General features: G+C 44.2%; 1 protein-coding gene across 1 annotated transcript in view; it reads left to right on the forward strand.

Moving 5' to 3' along the window:
• The window catches only part of pdzd8 (PDZ domain containing 8), a 40,384-nt gene that overhangs the window by 7,993 nt on the left and 13,508 nt on the right, over positions 1 to 18,883 (forward strand). Inside the window, exons 2-3 of the mRNA XM_062519260.1 lie at positions 6,349 to 6,474; positions 11,457 to 11,559. Coding sequence (XP_062375244.1) covers positions 6,349 to 6,474; positions 11,457 to 11,559 — 229 coding nt within the window. The remainder of the gene's footprint in view (positions 1 to 6,348; positions 6,475 to 11,456; positions 11,560 to 18,883) is intronic.

Consider the following 18,883-nt stretch of genomic DNA (forward strand, 5'->3'; position numbering starts at 1 on the left):
ATCACAAGGCAAACACTAAGCTTACGTAAATACCCAGGATTGTTCACACCGGAAAGGCCAAAGTCCAGCTGTCTCCCAAATCTTTCTGCTTTCTCCCCCTTGGCCAGCGGACGCACTGCTTACGCAAGCACAGACGTCTCGGTCCCCTTTAGTGGTGGTCAGGTTTCTAATCAAGGGGGCTCATGTAAGCCCTAGTCAGTCATGCATTGTAACGAGGGCTTTTTTTGTAACAAAAGGGCTGTGGCCAACAGGTAGGAATATTGTGAATGCAAGAGCTGAACTCTAATTGGTTGGCATCACACACGCACACGCACACACACACCGCTCGGACGACTGGCAGAGCGTGATGTGCAGCGGGTACGTCGGCGCTGGTCGCCCCGTCTCCCACCACGGGTGCTGTTTCAGGCGTGGGTCTGCGGGCGAGATGAGACGAGACGAGATGGAAAATTGATCAGCCTGATCAGGCGGCATCAACGTAGGTGATCTTGGTTACAAGTGACACAAAATATGTCCTTGCGTAACACCACGTGGAGAGATTTTGATCATGTAATCCCACTCTCTCTCTCCCTCACTCTCTCTCTCTCTCTCTCTGGAGTTCTTTGGCCAAAGAAGATGAGCTTTGGATATTAGGTGGATGATGAAACCTAATAGCAGTATTTTAAAGTTGCACAGTCATGGTTGCAGGAATTAGTTGAGAAATGCATCATTTAAAACCTGATGAACGCAGCAACTGCGTTAGTACACTCGTGTGTGTGTGTGTGTGTGTGTATGTGTGTTGTGTGTGTGTGTGTGTGTGTGTGTGTATATGTGTGTGGGGGGGATAGCACCATACACCGAGGTCCAGCAAGGCTTCCAGTTGCACAGATGGCAGGTTACATAAACGATTACTGGAGCTCCATCCACACATCTCTCTCCCACCTTTCTCTTCCCCCTCAGTGGAGGTGGACAGCAGACATATGGAGGATGGTCAGCGGGCTTCTTTTTTCATGACCGTATGATTTATGGATGTTTTTAACCGCCAGCTCATCTCATTTTATTATTATTTCTTTAGCCCAGGCTCCAAAGAGCTGATCAGAATGACTATCACATGATGGAAACAAAAGCGGAAAAGGCGCAGCCTAGTCAGCAGCACAGAGGCCGCATGGCCGTTGGCCACAGTACTTGGTGTGTGTGTGTGTGTGTGTGTGTGTGTGTGTGTGTGTGTGTGTGTGTGTGTGTGTGTGTGTGTGTGTGTGTGTGTGTGTGTGTGTGTGTGTGTGTGTGTGTGTGTAAGCCTTTTTATTCTTCAGCAACTGAAATCCTGCCCTCTAATCTTGTAAGAGCCGTTGTGACTTTCAAAGTCTTGGTTTCTGTGGCCGGTGGATTTTTTTTTATTTCAGAGGGCAACATTATTGTGAAAGTCTTTAACCTCTGAGGAATTAAACCCTCGTAAGCAGATCGGGGAGCGACTGACACAAGATGCCAGGCAGTTGACACTGACATGCACACCCACACACCCACACACAAACACACACACACACACACACGCACTCACGCGCACACATGCACAGTTGTTGTCTTTAAGTCAGCCACATAAACACTGCAAATGGACACCTGCCATTACACCCACATGAACTTCAATGACTTCCCATTCTGAATCCATAGGTATTTATATGGACTTCAGTATACCAAGACATTTCGGACAATCATATGCTCCCATTTTTTTGGGAACGGTTCAGTTCCAGCATGACCGTACCCCAGTGCACAAAGCAAGGCCCATAAAGACATCGTTGGGCAGGCTTGGTGTGGAAGAACCAGACTGGCTCTTGTGGAAATCCATCCCTGTTGCTGCTGCAACCCCCCCCCCCCCTCAAAACATTCATATGGATTTAGAATGGGATGTCCTGCGGGTGCACTGTAGTGGTCGGTGTCCCGAAACTCTTCTACTTCTTCTTCTATAGTCTACTGTATATACTATGCCTCAGTAACTCAACCACAGCCACATACATATCATGTTAAGTCCGACTCCTTTTAAGGCATTAAGGCATTTTGTAATAGTTCTCTGTGCTAACACGTTATGTAATCTGTGGGAGTTCATAATCATGTTATTTTTAAAGGAGCCCAAAACCTCACAGCATGACCTCACCCTTACCTTATTTGTAAAGCACCCAAGCTGACTGCATCCTATATCAGGCCGGACAAAGGCCACTGTGTTCAGTGTGGTCAATCAGTTCATTAAGTTTTCATGTGAGCAATATAGAGCGATGTGGGTGCTCAAACACCGCTGTCGCTCAACTCTGTTGGTAGCGCCGCTTAAAAGCTAATTATGGCTTTCTGAGGACGGGGCTATGGGTGGGCCGGAGCGGCAGTGTATTGTAGTGTGTACGCGCCGCCATGCATTTTTAATGTGGCCTGTTCAGTGGAGCTAATGGTGTCTGCTTGTAAGCGATCCTCTTCATCTGCACGCCCCTGTTGTTTGCGCGGGGTCTAAACGGAGACGTGTCGGGCCGCCCGTGTTGTGGCGCTGTCAAACTCGTCCCACTAATCTGTACTGTCGTCATCAGGCTGCTTGCCCTCAGACCGCCACTTAGCCTACACACACACACACGCACACACACGCTCACACACACACACACGCTCACACACACACACACACACACACACACACACACACACACCTCTCTCTCGCTCTCTCTCTGTGATGTTACTGAGCCAGGCGCCCTCCACTTTAAATTGACCTCCTGAAGTGCTGAGCTGCTGAAAAACTGTCCCCACTGCAGCTCTTTTTTTTCATAGGGGAGTCGTAGTGGGCAAATGAGAGCTTACAAATGAGAAAGAAAGACGTAAAAGAGCTTTACAAAAAGCAGCCAACACAATGACGTGTATTTTCTGTGGTCAGTTTTGGGTTGTCCATACAGTATGCACATTAGGGAGTGTCACTTCAGATAAGGCCAGAGACCTTAGAACAGGAACTTGCCTCATGTTGGAAAAACATAGGCAAACACTTCATATTCCTGTCATAGCTTACTGGTACTAACTATATCCATTAACTATTTTATTTTAAAGCTCAAGCCAAACACATGACGTTGTGGTAGATCATGTCTGACCCACAACTGTCCCGTCGCCTTTGTCTTTCAATGCCCCGACTAGCAACACTTGGGTATGTTCTTTTAGCTGCTAGGTCTCCATGCCAAATATTTACCCATTAAAGTCACAAAGAGGACTGACCTTGATTGTCCTTGTATTGTAATAGATACATTGTATTGCGTTGGGATTGGTTCAAAATCAGTATTGATATTTGTATCCATTATATCAGTAACCCCTCATGTATTTTGTTTAGAGTCGGCTAGGGAGACATGACCTAAATATATTTGCAAGTGGTGAGATGCAAGCAGCAGGAGGGAAGGGAAAGACCCCGGAGCCTTTTTCTAGTGAAGGGGCCACATTTGGCAAATGGACACTGGATTTGACAGGAACTGAATCTCTTGAATTAAACTTTTGGTGACAGTGTAGTGTTGAGGCCTTGTATGTGTGTGTGTGTGTGTGTGTGTGTGTGCATTTGTGTTTGTGTGTGTGTGTGTGTGTGTATGTGTGTGTGTGCGTGTGTGTGTGTGTATGGGGCTTGTTGCAAGCTTGATGACTGTAAACAACACCAAACACTGTGCGTGCGTGGTGCGGTTGGCTGTCAAAGCGAAGCTGAGAGGCTCGTCTTGGGAGCGAGCGGGCCACTGCACAGTACGGAACAGTTGGTCAGAGCCAATTAATGACACCTCCGAGTATCATATTATCTCTTAATTTAATAAAGAAGCTGTACGATTAGTGAAAGACAGCCCTCATGGTTTCTTATCCTTTTGTTCTCTCTCTCTCTCTCTCTCTCTCTCTCTTTGTCTCTCTGTCTCTCTCTCTCTCTCTTTGTCTCTCTGTCTCTCTTTCCCTTTCTAGCACTTTCTCATTCTCACGGGTGAGATGAGTCACGCCTCCAGGAAAGGCTGCCTTTTGTTTCCTCTTTCTCCCTCCTGCTCTCTCTGCTGGTCAGAGGAGACGGGAAGGCCACTGCGGCGTGCCTGAGCACAGAGGCTCCCCCAGCAGCACTGATGAATGTGTTTATTTGCAGTTAGCGTTGGTGCCGTGCCGCAGTCCCATCCACGCTCTCTCTCTCTCTTGCTCTCTCTCTCTCTCTCTCTCTCTCTCTCTCTCTCTCCCTCTCTCTCTCCCTCTCTCTCTTTTCTCTGTGTGAGTGACTGGACCTTCTGCGGGTGCCATCAGGGAAAGGGCAAAACGATAAACAAAACAAAAGAGTGCTCACACTATTTATGGAATAATGTAGATATGTTTCTGTGTCAAAACAGAGGGAAAAAAACCCTAAAGCATCCATGCTGTCTGCACCATCCATAGCAATGTTGATAGCTTGAAAATGTTAACAAGTGCTATATGGAGACTGGTTATACAGTATTTCATAGTGCACTGTTAATGGATAATACTGTGGATGTTTTATGAATTAAATAATCAAACGTTTCAGAATATTTATATTGTATGTATGGCTGTTTAAAGCAGAAATTAGTGAGCAAGTGTATCCAGAAAGACTTACTCGTAATTGAAAGATTTTGGGAAACTTTGCTAATCGCTGGCATGATGACAATTTTTTCCTGCATATTGTCTGGAGCCCAGAAATAGAACGCAGCTAGCTTAGATAGCACGAAGCTGGGCAACATCCACTCAAAGTATTTATGCTCTTAATTACTGATAGTTGTGTCTTCTGGGATCCAAATGCTGATTTGACAAAATTAGGTCTTCCCCTGCTCAGGCAGGAGGGACTGTGATGGTGGAGATGGTGGCCCAGGTCCGGCGCAGGTCCGGCCCTCTGGCAGGGGCTGACTGAGACGGCTCACGAGGCCACTGGGACAGTGGGCTATGCAGTTCACTTCCTGTCAAGAGGCAGACATTTCTCCGGGGAAACTTTAATCATTCATCTTGGTTTGCAGTTCCTGTACACGAGGTCTTGCTGTTACCAAAGAGGGAGGGTGTTTTGAACGGTTAAGCAATGCAGCAAACAGTTAAGAGACAAAACTGCTGTGAAGGCATACTTTAACATTTGGCGGAAATGCCTTCCGTATATGTGGCGTTGAGAGAGAGAGAATGTAACACCTCTATCAGCATTCAAGAAGACAGACACAGGTGCTTGGTTATCATCACATAGAGTTTTAAGAGTAGAGGTAAAAGTCAACATATGTTGACTCTGGAAATCTCATTATATAAACCACATGCTTTTTAAAGTTTTCCTTTTGTATGTAGAGTACTGTAGGAAAAGGAATGTGAGCTTAAGCTTAACCTCCCATGTGTGACACAAGGTCAATTTGGAAGTCAGGAACACCCAGGGATTTAGAATAATCACAAAGAACCCAACCGGGCAGAACACTTCCTTCCAGTGTTCCAGAAGGCCTGTTTAACATACAATAAACCTCACTCGATAATACACACTCAATATCTCAAACTCCAAAACCATGCTATTGTTCCTGTGGCACACATTTTCAGGCTTGTGTGTTGAAACTCCTTAAGCAATGATATTGATGCAGTCATGATTGTTTTGCAACTCAATGTTGTCTGTCAGTGAAAGAAAATGTCAGTGTGTTGGTTGGTGCCTTTTTTCAGTTGAGGCTGGACTATGGGCTCTGTGTCTCGAAGTTGGCAAACCAGTTTCATGTTCTTTGACATGGCTGTCAACAAGCACCTGTAGATGAGTGCTTTAGTTGGAGCTACTCTGCTCGGCTTCAAGTCATTATAAAAAACGATTTTAGCTATAGGCCTACCTAGAAACGCCAGCCTATATGCGCAGAGACTGCACAAAATAAAGAAGGAAGGATTTTAGGGTGAGCTCACGGTTTGGTACAACTGCAGCTCTCCTCTTCAGGTGCTTGTTGACAGCGATGTCAACCAACAGGAAACTGGTTGGCCAACTTCAAGTAAGCTAGCGCACAGGGCCCGTAACCTTGAAATGACATTCTCTCATAGCAATCATAAAAAATGAAAGTGACCAAGAGCGCACTGTCCATTAAGGAAATTGAAAGAAACAAGCTCAGCTGCTGGGAAGACTTGCCCACCTTACTGACACAACTGGACAGATTTACAAGCATCTTGCCTGTGTTCTCATACGGCCCCAAATGTTCCCAACATAACGTGGTGTGGAAGAGCATTGTTTGTATGTCTGTGATATCTGATTGTAATGCACAAATGGCTTATCAAGAACACTGTGTGGCCAAACAACCAGCAGAGATTGTCAGTGATAGTGATTTATGGTTTGTCCTCATACCTGGTGTCGGTGATGGTGATTATGGTTTGTCCTCATACCTGGTTTCGTTGTCTCTCCCGCAGGTACAAACCTTTCTTCCCGTTTCAAGTCCAGCCCCCTCTGGCCTCCACCTGTGACCAGGACCTCTCGCTCGGGGACACTCGATTGGTGGAGGGCCGGCTCAGGGTGACACTAGTTGAATGTAGCAGGTAAGAGGTTTTGGAAGATAAACAAACCAGTTTGGTCTTCACAACATAGAAGGAAAAAATACAAACAAAAAAGTACTTTTTTAAAAATTAAAAAGGGTTATTGTAGAGCTCAGTGTGCGGTTTCAGCTTTGTTTTTTCAAACTTTTGGAATCTGGCACCTGCTAGCTTTGGATGTGCGCGCCTCCTCATTCAGAATACAAACAAACCAACCAGATAACAGACCACAGCATGGCATGACTTTGATTGTGTTTTAAAGGTACAGTACAGGACTGAAAGAAATCTTTCCAAACACTCTTTTTTTTGTCAAAAAGTGTCAGTAAAATGCAGTCCTGTTCATTCAGTGTTTGTGCTAAAAGAAAGTGTCAATACCCAATTCTGTCTCTGTTATTGGGAGGCAAGTGTAGGCTTGAACCAAGCCATGACAAATCTCTGCCAATTTACTTGGTGCGTTAGGAACAAGAAGGTAGGAATGTAATGTGATGTTGAGCTCAAGTATCAGCTATCAAATATCAAATATCAGAAATTGCAACCGCATCACCGAGTTTCAAGTTTCAAGTTTTATTGTTGCATATACTTTGCAATATTGCGAAATTCTTGTGCCACAGTTGCAGTAGTGCAAGGAGGGGTGAATAAGCACTAGGGTAATGGGGGGGGCTTAAATAAAGGGAGTTGAAATAGGGCTGTACTGTACCACACATAGGCAAACTATCCATACATGTACACATCCACACATGTGTATTAAGCTGAAGTCCGGAAACTCCAGGTCATTCAAATAGGTTACTGACTAATGCTGTGACGGATCAGAAGTGAATTGAGCTATGATCGATAACTTGTAGTTTTATTCGGGTAAACAAATGTATCATGAAAATGTCCTCAAAAAGTCAACCCAACTAATCCTGCACCACTGAAAAACGGAACCTGTTCCTGAGTTTGTCCAGTAGGAGCATGTGTGTGTGGGTTTATGCATGCACAGTCTGCTCACGCTTTGAGGCATTCCGACCTTTTTTTTTTTTTTTTTAATAAAAATTCCTGGCGCAGATCGGCTTACCTTCAGCAATATCACTCGGTTACCTCATTTGTCTGCTATCATCCTCTTTTCTCATCTCTCTCTCTCTCTCTCTCTCTCTCTCTCTCTCTCGCTCTGTCTATTTCCTGCAAACACACAGATTCACAGTATTACTTTGTTCCATGTCAGCCAGTTACCTAATAGAGACGAGTTGTATTGCCAGTAGCAGTGGTGCAGATGGTACTGCTCTTATACATACTTGTTGTTTTTCAGTAATTGTTTGTCAGCCAGAAAAAAATTGCATTTTAAAGTTACCCTAAAAGATATAGGAAAAATGAGAACATTCCAACATTTGCTCTCAATATATTGTTTTTGTTTTGTTCAATGTTTAGAACAGAATAAGCATGGCAACATATCTTGTCACTGTGCTGAATGGAGTGTTGCCAATATTATAGGCCTAAAAATCTTGATGTCAACAAAATGTCACATTCCATTTTTAAGAAATATAATTTTACACACACACACACACACACACACTCTTTCTATCTTTCTCACTGTCATGTATCCCTCTCTCCATCTTTCCCTCCCTCATACTGTGGCACACACTATATTCAGTATATTGTTTTGCATTGTTTTTATTGTGGCTTCTTAATGCATGTTGCCATTGGAATGGAGCAATAAGACCATGGGAACATTATTTTCAACCGGGGACATCTCTATCTCTCTCTCTCTCTCTCTCTCTCTCTCTCTCTCTCTCTCTCTCTCTCTCTCTCTCTCTCTCTCTGTGTGTGTGTGTGTGTGTGTGTGTGTGTGTGTGTGTGTGTGTGTGTGTGTGTGTGTGTGTGTGTGTGTGTGTGTGTGTGTGTGTGTGTGTGTGTGTGTGTGTGTGTGTGTGTGTGTGTGTGTGTGTGTGTGTGTGTGTGTGTGTGTGTGCATGCGCACGTGCATTTGTATACACATTCTTCACTTCCCTGACAGTGTGGGCTGGGAACATCTCCTAGTTGTTTGTTGTTCTCGGGAGGCCTCTGTGACTTGTCAGAGGGGCCGAGGTCTGGGTGGGAGCTGTGGCTCTGGCTCTGCCTCTGCCGCGCGCTGGCTGCTCCTGCCCCTGCTGTCCCCCCACTGGGCTGCTCCTGCCCCTGCTGTCCCCCCACTGGGCTGCTCCTGCCCCTGCTGTCCCCCCACTGGGCTGCTCCTGCCCCTGCTGTCCCCCCACTGGGCTGCTCCTGCCCCTGCTGTCCCCCCACTGGGCTGCTCCTGCCCCTGCTGTCCCCCCACTGGGGTGGTCCGGCCTGCACTCGTCCACTGGTCATGGGAATGGTGCACCACGGAGAGAAAGCGGCTGAGATGGATTCACTCGTACTGTGAAAGCCTGCGTGTACAGAGATATACAGTCATGGCTGAAAGTGTTGTCGCCCCATGCTAAAGTTGACTAAAAAGAGGAATATAAAATCATCTTTTGGAAATTGATCTTAATGCCTTAAGTAATAAAATGAGGAAATATCCAACCTTTAAGGACATCAATTTTCTTTGTGAATGAATAATGTATCATAAAAAAATTAATGTTCTTCCTTAAAATATTGGGGTCATAAATATTATTGACACCCCTATGTTACCCTATGTGTTAAATTTCCATAGGGTTACATGGGTGCTGATACTTATGACTCCAGTATTTTAAAGAAAACATTTATTTATTTATGATACATTATTCACTCACAAAAAAATTGGTGTCCTTAAAGGTTGGATATTTCCTCATTTTATTACTTAGGGCATTAAGATCAATGACCAAAAGATAGATATTCCTCTTTTTAGTCAACTTTAGCATGGGTGCCAAGTTCTGCCAAAACTTTCAGACATGACTGTATATAAACATACATACATACATACATACATACATACATACATACATTTGCACACTGTCCAAACAAAAACCAATTGAAGCATTCTGCCTGTGGCCATGGTGGAAACACTAGACCCAGAGAGCCAAGCCCAGCTATTGTCTGCCAGCTCAGTGGATGGCTATTGGAGCCTGGGCTCTATTCAGACACAGCGCCTTCATGAATTATGCACATGGTCTGCCTGTAATAACACAAGGACCCCGAGTAGGCATCTCCAACAAGGGCCTGTGAATAAATCCCCATTTTATTTCACTGCAGTGAGTGGGCTCTATTTGTTTTCCGCCCCTCTATCTCTTGCCCTCCATCTCTCTCTCTCTCCCCCCCTTCATCTCTCTCTGTCCCTCTCTCCTCTCTGTGTGTGCACATCTGTTCCACAACCATGTGGCCCATTTGCAGACAGGTGCGCCCCTGTCAGAAACGTGGTTCCTCTCCGTCAGGTAGTTGAAGCACTTGGCATCTTGCCCTCACACACTGCTGGTTTTCTTGCAAGGATGTAGATAGAAGAGCTTCAAGGTATTTTGGGGAAAGTGCGTAAAAATGCTTTTATTGGGTGCAGAAGAAGCCCACATTCTAAACTGCATTCTAAAAGTGAAAATTGCCCCTGTTGCTGCATAAACTTGTCACACCTGCAGGTGTTCTGTGCCTGGCATTGGTTAATCTTGGCCCAGAAGAGTTGTTGGAGGTGGGAAATAGCTTAAGCGGTGCAGTAAGCCTTTTGTAAATTTGTTAAAGGATTTGGCCCTCCTGCCATAAGACGTTTTTGTGCTGAATAGCAGTTCCCTAGTCAGTAACTGTTTTATACTTTCAGAGAAGTAAATCGCTATTATTTGTTGTCCTATAACATAAAGCGTAATTAAAACCATTATCCTTTATAGCTGTTTTGTAAAAAGGAGACAGGGTAATAATTGTCAAAAGGGCCATTTGTAATAATAATGTGGTCCAAGAGGTTTGAAGCCTGCGTAGTGCCAGTGTATTACCACTTGCTCTCACTAGAGGGAGCCACCACACCAGACAATCGTTAGGGATTTGAAGCCAAAACTTTATTGGGATGGTGTGACCATACTAATGATACAGAGAGATTGTGTCTAATGTGTCTTTTTTTTATTAACCTGTGTAAAGTATAAGTGAAGACCGTATGCAATAGCAATTCGATTTTCTCTCCTGAGAGCATTCCAATTGTAGCGTCTAAATAGTCTATCTTCTGTACATTATCCAGTATCTAGCACACAGCTGGTCCCAATAGCTCCAAAGTTTTTCATGAAATGTTGTAAGGGTTGGCCAGGGTAGGTGCACACAAAGAGAGAGATATGCATAGAGAGAAAGCGTAACTGCCAGAGGGTACAGACAAACAGAGCTGTTCAGTGCCTATTACTCCTGAACAGCTTTTCCTCAAAATAATGGTGTCTAATTAATATTTCAGTGACTGATTCTCTTTAATCTCATGCATGTTTTGTTTTTCCTATTTCCATTCTCCGCTCAAATTCATCACATAAGGTTATATGTTGTTGTTGTTGTTGTTAGAAAGAACATTTAACATGTTTTATTTGCAATAAGTATCAACCCTACTAGTACTGATTACAGCAGACATGATTTGCTGGGCTTAGTGCATTTTGCCACAAAACAACACCAGGGGGTAGCAAAGTCTGTGGCCACATTTGGTTGACAATACCTCAGATATGGTGTGTAGACAGATGTAGACAAAGAGTAGTTCTTATTGATTGCGTTGTCATTGTTAGGCATGTCAGAAGTAGTAGAGATATATATTTTAAGTTCTTTATCCTTATAAATAAAAATATAAGTGAATTAATGACTCCCTGGCCAGTGGCCACTGATCAAATGAAAATGTATTTGTCTGTTTGAGTGTCCAATATACAGTTACATTTTGGTGTGATATTGTACCTGGTATACAGTGTGGCGACCAGGAATTGTGCTTCTTAATAGCCTTTCTGAAGCAAAGTCCATTTGAGTTTAAATTCTCTACTTGACCCTTCACTATGTTGTAGGTAATGGCTGTTCATTGGATATTGGCAGAAATAATTGATTTCTTCACCTCTTTGAATCCCCCCCCCCCCTTTCAGACTCTTCATCTTAGGCTCGTACGACAGGGAGACGTACGTCCACTGCACCTTTGAGCTGAGTGGGAGGGAGTGGAAGGAGAAGACGCGCAGCTCCATCAAAACGGTCAGTCCTTTCCCCTTCCCTGTGTCGGGTCAGTCCTTTCCCCTTCCCTGTGTCGGGTCAGTCCTTTCACCTTCCCTGTGTCAGGTCAGTCCTTTCCCCTTCCCTGTGTCCGGTCATTGTAGCAAAGCAGTGGTGTAGACTACGTGATACGCGGGACTACGCAGTATACCCACTTAAAAATAATCACCATCTCAGTATGCCCACTTAAAATAGGCAAGGGTAGGAATTAACATTCGGGGTTGATCACAGTATACCCTCTACAACGAACTAAAGTACCTACAGTATACCCACTACAGCTAACTAGACTAAACCACTGCAGCAAAGCCAACATTCCCCCAAGGACAGCCAAAACCTTCCTTTGTATCCTGACTGGAAGCTGAGGAATCTATAACTTCACGTCAATTAAATAAGCTGGCTGCCTATGTAGTGAAAGTGTTTCTTTGTTTCTTTGTTCGGCCAGTGGTATTCTTGGCAAAGATGGCTGAGATTTTGCTGGCTCTATTTTTCACGTCGTAGTGCTTCCCGTAGCCTATGCGTCATTTCTCCTCGAGCAGAGTCTGAGATTGCCACTAATGTGAATGATCACACAATATTCAGTACTGCTGATGGGCTCCCAGATCAGATCAATATGATCATTCCTGATCATTACGGGAACAATAAAATGGTGACCTTGAAATTATGGCGTTGAAGGCGGTGGGACGAAACATGTGGGGACACTTACATTTTGCTCTGGTGCACCTAAATCAAAAAGTGAGGTGCACCAGTGCAACCAATGTAAAATGTTAGTCTGGAGCCCTGCTACAGTTATTCATTTGGTAGACACATTTTTATCCAAAGGGACTGACAGCAGTAGAATAACATTGAAGCATTTTAACGTTTAAGCTACACAACTCCGGCTACAGCAACAGAACAATATTTAAGGTGCAGTGCAGAGGAGAATATGGCTTCAGATACTGTATAATGTGTCACTGTCAGATGAGATTACGGTGGCCTTTGAAATCTCAATATTGCTCTGCATCTGAGTGGTTTCATATGTGTTGGCCATGCATTGAAATAGAATGATACGTTCTGTGGATAGGCCATGGCTGGAAATAATGTCGCCTAACTGACGTTGTGTATTTATGCGTTTTGCAGCCTACAGTATGTTTTAGACTAAGTGACCATACTTTCTTGTGTGCACTCCTGTGCGCTTGCATTCCATCTTCTCCTCATGCACCCAATAGTTTCCTAATTAAAAAGCACGTACTGTATGAATGGAGTGGACTGAAGGTAAAAATAATTTGACGAGAAAGTTACGTAACTAGGCCTGTACCTGATTTAAGTTTGGGTGCCACGCCATTTTTCATAAAGATGTTAACAAAGAAGAAAATGCTTTTTTGGTTCCATGTTTCTACCACATTGTCTTACAACCTTTCGCCACATGGCAGTGCCATTTTCAGTCAGAACAAACATATTGGTCAAGAGAAAATCAACATTAAATCAATATTTGCCAGGGCTATGAATCATTTTGTTCCTAACTGTATGTACTGTATGCTACCCACTGTTTTGAGTCCATGGATTTTAACACACAAACACTAGTAGGATTATGTTATGTACAGAACGCAAAATAGATCATTTAGCAGTATCTAGATTCTAGACATTTTCTTTGATACCGTTTTAAAACCTACATCAGAGATACAGTGGGGGAAATAATTATTGAATGTGTCTCAATTTTGTTTTTCATTAGGCTAGTTATACATATCCAATAAGGTCAAATACATGGGATTTTCACCAGACATTAGTATTAACTCAGGAAATCCACAAATATAAAGTATTCACAACATTGAAGTTCATAAGTAAGGTTATTTTTAATAAAGTGAAATGACATAAAGAAAAGGTGGAAAAAAGTATTGAACACGCTAAGGTGTCACATGTCGCTCCACAAGCTACTCACTTTATTTATCGCGTAATGTTTGGATACGACCTAATCTTTATTTTTAAAGAGTGGTCTGCATCCTGCAAAAGAGTTTTGATTGGCTGTGATGAAGGAATTGGGTAGTTTCCACTGGCCCCCTGTTTCTTTGTTTCTCTCTTATCAGAAGGGAAGGGGGAAATATGGGTGGGTTAAGCTCAGAGCCTCCTAGTCAGCATCCAAGTAGTGGTCTTGTGTCTGGTTCGGGGAGCATGTCTTCCTCCTAAATGTTTCATATTTGATGAATGGCCTTTCAGTTTCAAGGGTGCATCAGTTTTGCTTGGCATTTTCAGTGCCAGTTCTGTTGCTTTATTGCAGGAAGCAATCGTGTGCAATTAAGGTAATCAGCAAATATTAACATTTGTGGACCAGCACAGGAGAGCTGGTGACAAACATCTGTTGAGAAATTAAATGTCACACTCAATTAGGCATTTCCGATGTTACATTAATTTCCGTGACTCTCCTGTTGTGAGAGAATCAGGCAATCATTTTAGGGTAATCACATGTGAATGGTTATTGCATCAATAAAAATCAAATTGTGATTCTCAGCAGCCAGCGTTGGTGAACACGACCCACCCTTTGAGTATTCGCAGAATTTATCTGAAGACGACTTTTGCTTCATGCTGGCCTTAGGCGTGTGTGTGTGTGTGTGTGTGTGTGTGTGTGTGTATGCATGCCTGAGCCTACTGTAATTTAGCATGCGTTGATATGCATTGAAACTCCGATCAGACCTGGCATTTCCGTCGTATTATCAGACTTCTCCAGACCACATACGCAGCCAGACTCCAAACCCAGGATTACTGCAGATACCATCTAGAAAAGGTCACTTTCTCTTTTGCACTCGTTCACGCTCATTCTCTCTCTCTCTCCATCTTCACCCCCTCTTCCTCCCCACGTATACGCGGTACTGCCTTTTCGAGGGCCCTCTCTCCATCACTGCCGACACACGTGCGTCCATGTAAATGGATTTCCGCAGATTTGATCTTATTTCTTGCTGTTCCACTTCTGCGACGCTGAAACACACCCCTCCCCGCTTGATCTTTCTCACCCTCTTTTCCTCTCTTTCCCTCAGCAGCTCTCTCCCTTTCTCCCTTCCCTCTTTCACGATGCTTGCGATGCTCTCCTTTTTTTGTTTTTTTTTGGTCAAGGATTATCGTCCTATTAGTACTTTCCAGCAGGGTGTTTTTCAAAGCATATCCCCAGTGAAGGCCTCCATCTGTAGCTTTGACTGTAGTTGGATACTAGGTCCTAAACATGGAGGCACAAGTGGACGGGCTCGTGGTCCTGCATTGGCTATCAATCATTACATAGTGCACCGCTGATCTGTGTCCAGCCATAAGAGGAGGAGGACGACTCTGACCAGAGACCAGTGTGGGAGTAATGACTTAACAGTATAATGTTATGGACACATACTTGGCCTCGTTCCACAGCCATAAATGGACTGAGCAAAGATATCAGCGCACATACATGAGGGTTTATCTTTCAGCGTCTGATAGGCACTATTTAAAAGGTGGGCGGTGAGGAGAACTCTCCTCTTCAAGTAGCCATTAGCTATTCTTCAAGCTCTCATCGCTCTCATCTCTCTCTACTGCGCGCACTCACACACACACACACACACACAGACACACACACACACATACATACACACACTCTTTCTATCTTTCTCACTGTCATGTATCCCTCTCTCCATCTTTCCCTCCCTCATACTGTGGCACACACTATATTCAGTATATTGTTTTGCATTGTTTTTATTGTGGCTTCTTAATGCATGTTGCCATTGGAATGGAGCAATAAGACCATGGGAACATTATTTTCAATCGGGGACATCTCTATCTCTCTCTCTCTCTCTCTCTCTCTCTCTCTGTGTGTGTGAGTGCATGCGCACGTGCACTTGTATACACATTCTTCACTTCCCTGACAGTGTGGGCTGGGAACATCTCCTAGTTGTTTGTTGTTCTCGGGAGGCCTCTGTGACTTGTCAGAGGGGCCGAGGTCTGGGTGGGAGCCGTGGCTCTGCCTCTGCCGCGCTGGCTGCTCCTGCCCCTGCTGTCCCCCCACTGGGCTGCTCCTGCCCCTGCTGTCCTCACACTGGGGTGGTCCTGCCTGCACTCGCCCACTGGTCATGGGAATAGTGCACCACGGAGAGAAAGCGGCTGAGATGGATTCACTCGTACTGTGAAAGCCTGCGTGTGCTTTCTTTCTTTTTCTTCTCTTTCTGTCTTTCTTTCTCTTTCTTTATCTCTCTCATACTCACTCTCTTTATTTCTCTCTCTCACTCACTTTTTCTTTCTGTTTGTGATATGGTTTTCCTTTCTTTCTCTCTATCTCTCTTTCTGTCTTTCTCTTTCTCTCTCTATCTCCCTCACACTCACTCTCTTTCTCTCTCTCACTCACTCTTTCTTTCTGTTTGTGATATGGTTTTCCTTTCTCTCTCTCTCTCTCTCTCTCTTTTTTTTGCTGTTTGTCTATCTTTTTTCTGTCCCTCTTTCATGACCCACGTCGGAAGTCTGTGTTTGATGTTCCACAGCCACTGCAGATTGTGTGTGTGTGCATGTGTGTGCTTGTGCGTGCTTGTGTGTGCATGTGTGGCTTTTATTAGCCTCTGTGTTGGTGAATGTCAGGCATATGTGTCATCAGGGGGCCTGTCAGCATATTTCTCAGGGACCTATGATAATGGCGGCCATGAAATACCATGAACTTGCTCAATTGTCTAGGGAGGAATCGGTCATTGGTCCTGCAGCGCTAGATCCCCTCCCCAAAAGTACATCTCTAACACACTGTTAAGGTTCTGATGTGAGTGTGACCTGGTTTAGAACTGTACTGAACCATGGGACTATGACCAGTTATGATCCATATGTCATATAATTTCAACCCATCTTTGTACCTTATTATTACTTGTACACATATTTACATGCACACATATTTTACATGCAAGTGCATATTTGTCTGAACCTGTATCAGGGGAAAGCCTTCCTCTCGACTAAACCAGGCAAACTACACATGCTGAGGAATTAACAGCTGAAGAAAAGCGCACCCAAAGCACTCAGGAGTGACATCATTGTCTGATTTTTCCAGGCATTGTAGCAGCGCAGCTAGATTCACGTCTGTCCCGTCCTTCACAGTGTTAGTGGTCAGTCAAATCAGGGCCAGTTGAGGTGAAGGGTCAGCGTTTGTATAGACACTTTCAGGAGCAGTCCGCCAACAAGTTGCTCTAATCGATTAGTTGCCTTGATCGGAAGATGACAGCGGCTGGTGACGGTGGCTTGCGGGTGTGTGGCGAGCGTGATTGGAGGGCCGCGAGGGCCGATTATCCACTTCCTGCCGTCACCCGTTACAAGCGACTGCTTTGAGGCAGCGACTGCGTCTCCCTTGTTAACGCCATAATGATTTCCCACCATTCCCCACCTAGAGTCTTAATGGTGGTGATCTATTTATTTATTTATTTATTTATTTATTGTATCTGTCCACACGTCACTGAAAAATGCCAATACTGCTCAGACACACTCACGCACGGTCAGATGCAGTGCCTTAGGGCTGTGTATGAACTGTCAAGGAGCATCAGAATTGAGGTGCAAACACAGAATCTCTGCACTGACACACACACACACACACACACACACACACACACACACACACACACACTCCATGACTGAAGGAAGGAAATTCTCGCGTTTTAAGTTTGCATCTCATTATAAGTAATGGATATTACTGCTAGCTGAGTTGTGCATTTGATTGTGTCAGAATTATCCCCTGAAATGGCATTGGAAAAAGGACTATTTAAAAAGATGTCAGTTCATCAAACAATGTTCTGAAGACAATGAAAATTAAATAAAATGAAGTGAAATTAGTAAAAAAACAAACAAAAAAAAGATTGTGGCACATGCCGGTTTTTAAAGCACTGTGTGCATGCACGCAATATTTTCAGAGTATCAGATTTAGTTGGAGTGGCCATCTGTTTATGCTCCCAATGCTTTGTTGAATCCACGGTGATGTTTATTGACGCTAAATCACATTTTTGGTATTTTATTACTTTGTACGTAGCAGGAAATACAGCAGGGCTCCGACTCCCATCATAAAACAGACAGATGAATGTAAAATGGGATCTGAAATATGAACAGAGCTTGCGAGGGGAAGCTGGAGGGAATGGCCTGAACTGACGGCAGAGTGTTTCTCTGTGTGCGTGGGTGTGCGTACGTGCATATTTGTTGTTCAAATCCATCTTTGCTACTTGGCTATACGCATCTGCTTCGATGATGGACAGTACGACATCCTTGCCTTCGCATCTTCTCTTCTCTTCTCTTCTCTTCTCCTCTCTCCTTGCCCTGTCTACGCCTCAAAGCAAATGCCATTCCTTGATCATAATATTCGGCAGAATGGAAGTTATTAACGTTTTCTGAAACCGAGTGGGGCCGAGAGGCAGTGGGCAGCATCTCAAAGTGTCTGAGAGCCACTGAGGGGCAGGCCTGCGACCGTAACCAGCCTGACGAGAGAGGAGATTGACAGCTTTTAGTCAAAAAGGACCAAAGTAGGAAGGGAAAATGTCAATGTGATAAGAATGAGTGTTCATCTGTCAGCCACTCAATTCAGACTTGTCTCCATGGAGTTCTAATGAGCAACTGGTGTGTGCGTGCGTGTGTGTGTGTGTGTGTGTGTGTGTGTGTGTGTGTGTGTGTGTGTGTGTGTGTGTGTTACATTGAATGGAATGTGTCACAAAATACAACAATGCTGAGAAATTTGGTGTCTTTTGACTTTGCAAATGAATAAGTGAAATTAAGGAAAAAAAGGAAAACATGTTCGGTGAAGGATAAAGAGCATGTATATGTAGAGAGACAGAGACAGAGACAGAGAGAGAGAGAGAGAGAGAGAGAGAGAGAGAGAGAGAGAGAGAGAGAGACACCAAGAGAGGGAGAGATAGAGAGATAGAGAGAGAGAGAGAGAGAGAGAATGGAAGAGTGAACAAGAGCCCACAGGGTTCATCTATGTCATGATGGGGACAAATTAGAGAGGGACAAGAGCACCTTGTTTCTCAAATGACTCGGTTACCATAACAACCACTTTTGTCCTTCTCTGTTTTTTTGCCTTCTTTTCTTTTTTTCTTTTGTAAAAAGCATCCTGCCATACCCAAAAAAGCCTCATTGGAGCAACACAAAAAAAGAACACACACACACACACACACACACACACACACCACATTAAAAAAGAAAGAGGTGAGTTGGACCTTAATGGCTGACATCACACATCAGCACTCACACTGATGCTTCATCAAATAGACATAAGTGTAACTCATGATAACTTTGCTCTCCCATCAGTTTTCAGGCAGGTTTTGACCCACCCGTGTCTGTCCTCGATTGCCTTCATCTTGGTCGACCTGTG

The sequence above is a fragment of the Sardina pilchardus genome, chromosome 18 (assembly GCF_963854185.1).
Source record: "Sardina pilchardus chromosome 18, fSarPil1.1, whole genome shotgun sequence".
Lineage (NCBI taxonomy): Eukaryota > Metazoa > Chordata > Actinopteri > Clupeiformes > Clupeidae > Sardina > Sardina pilchardus.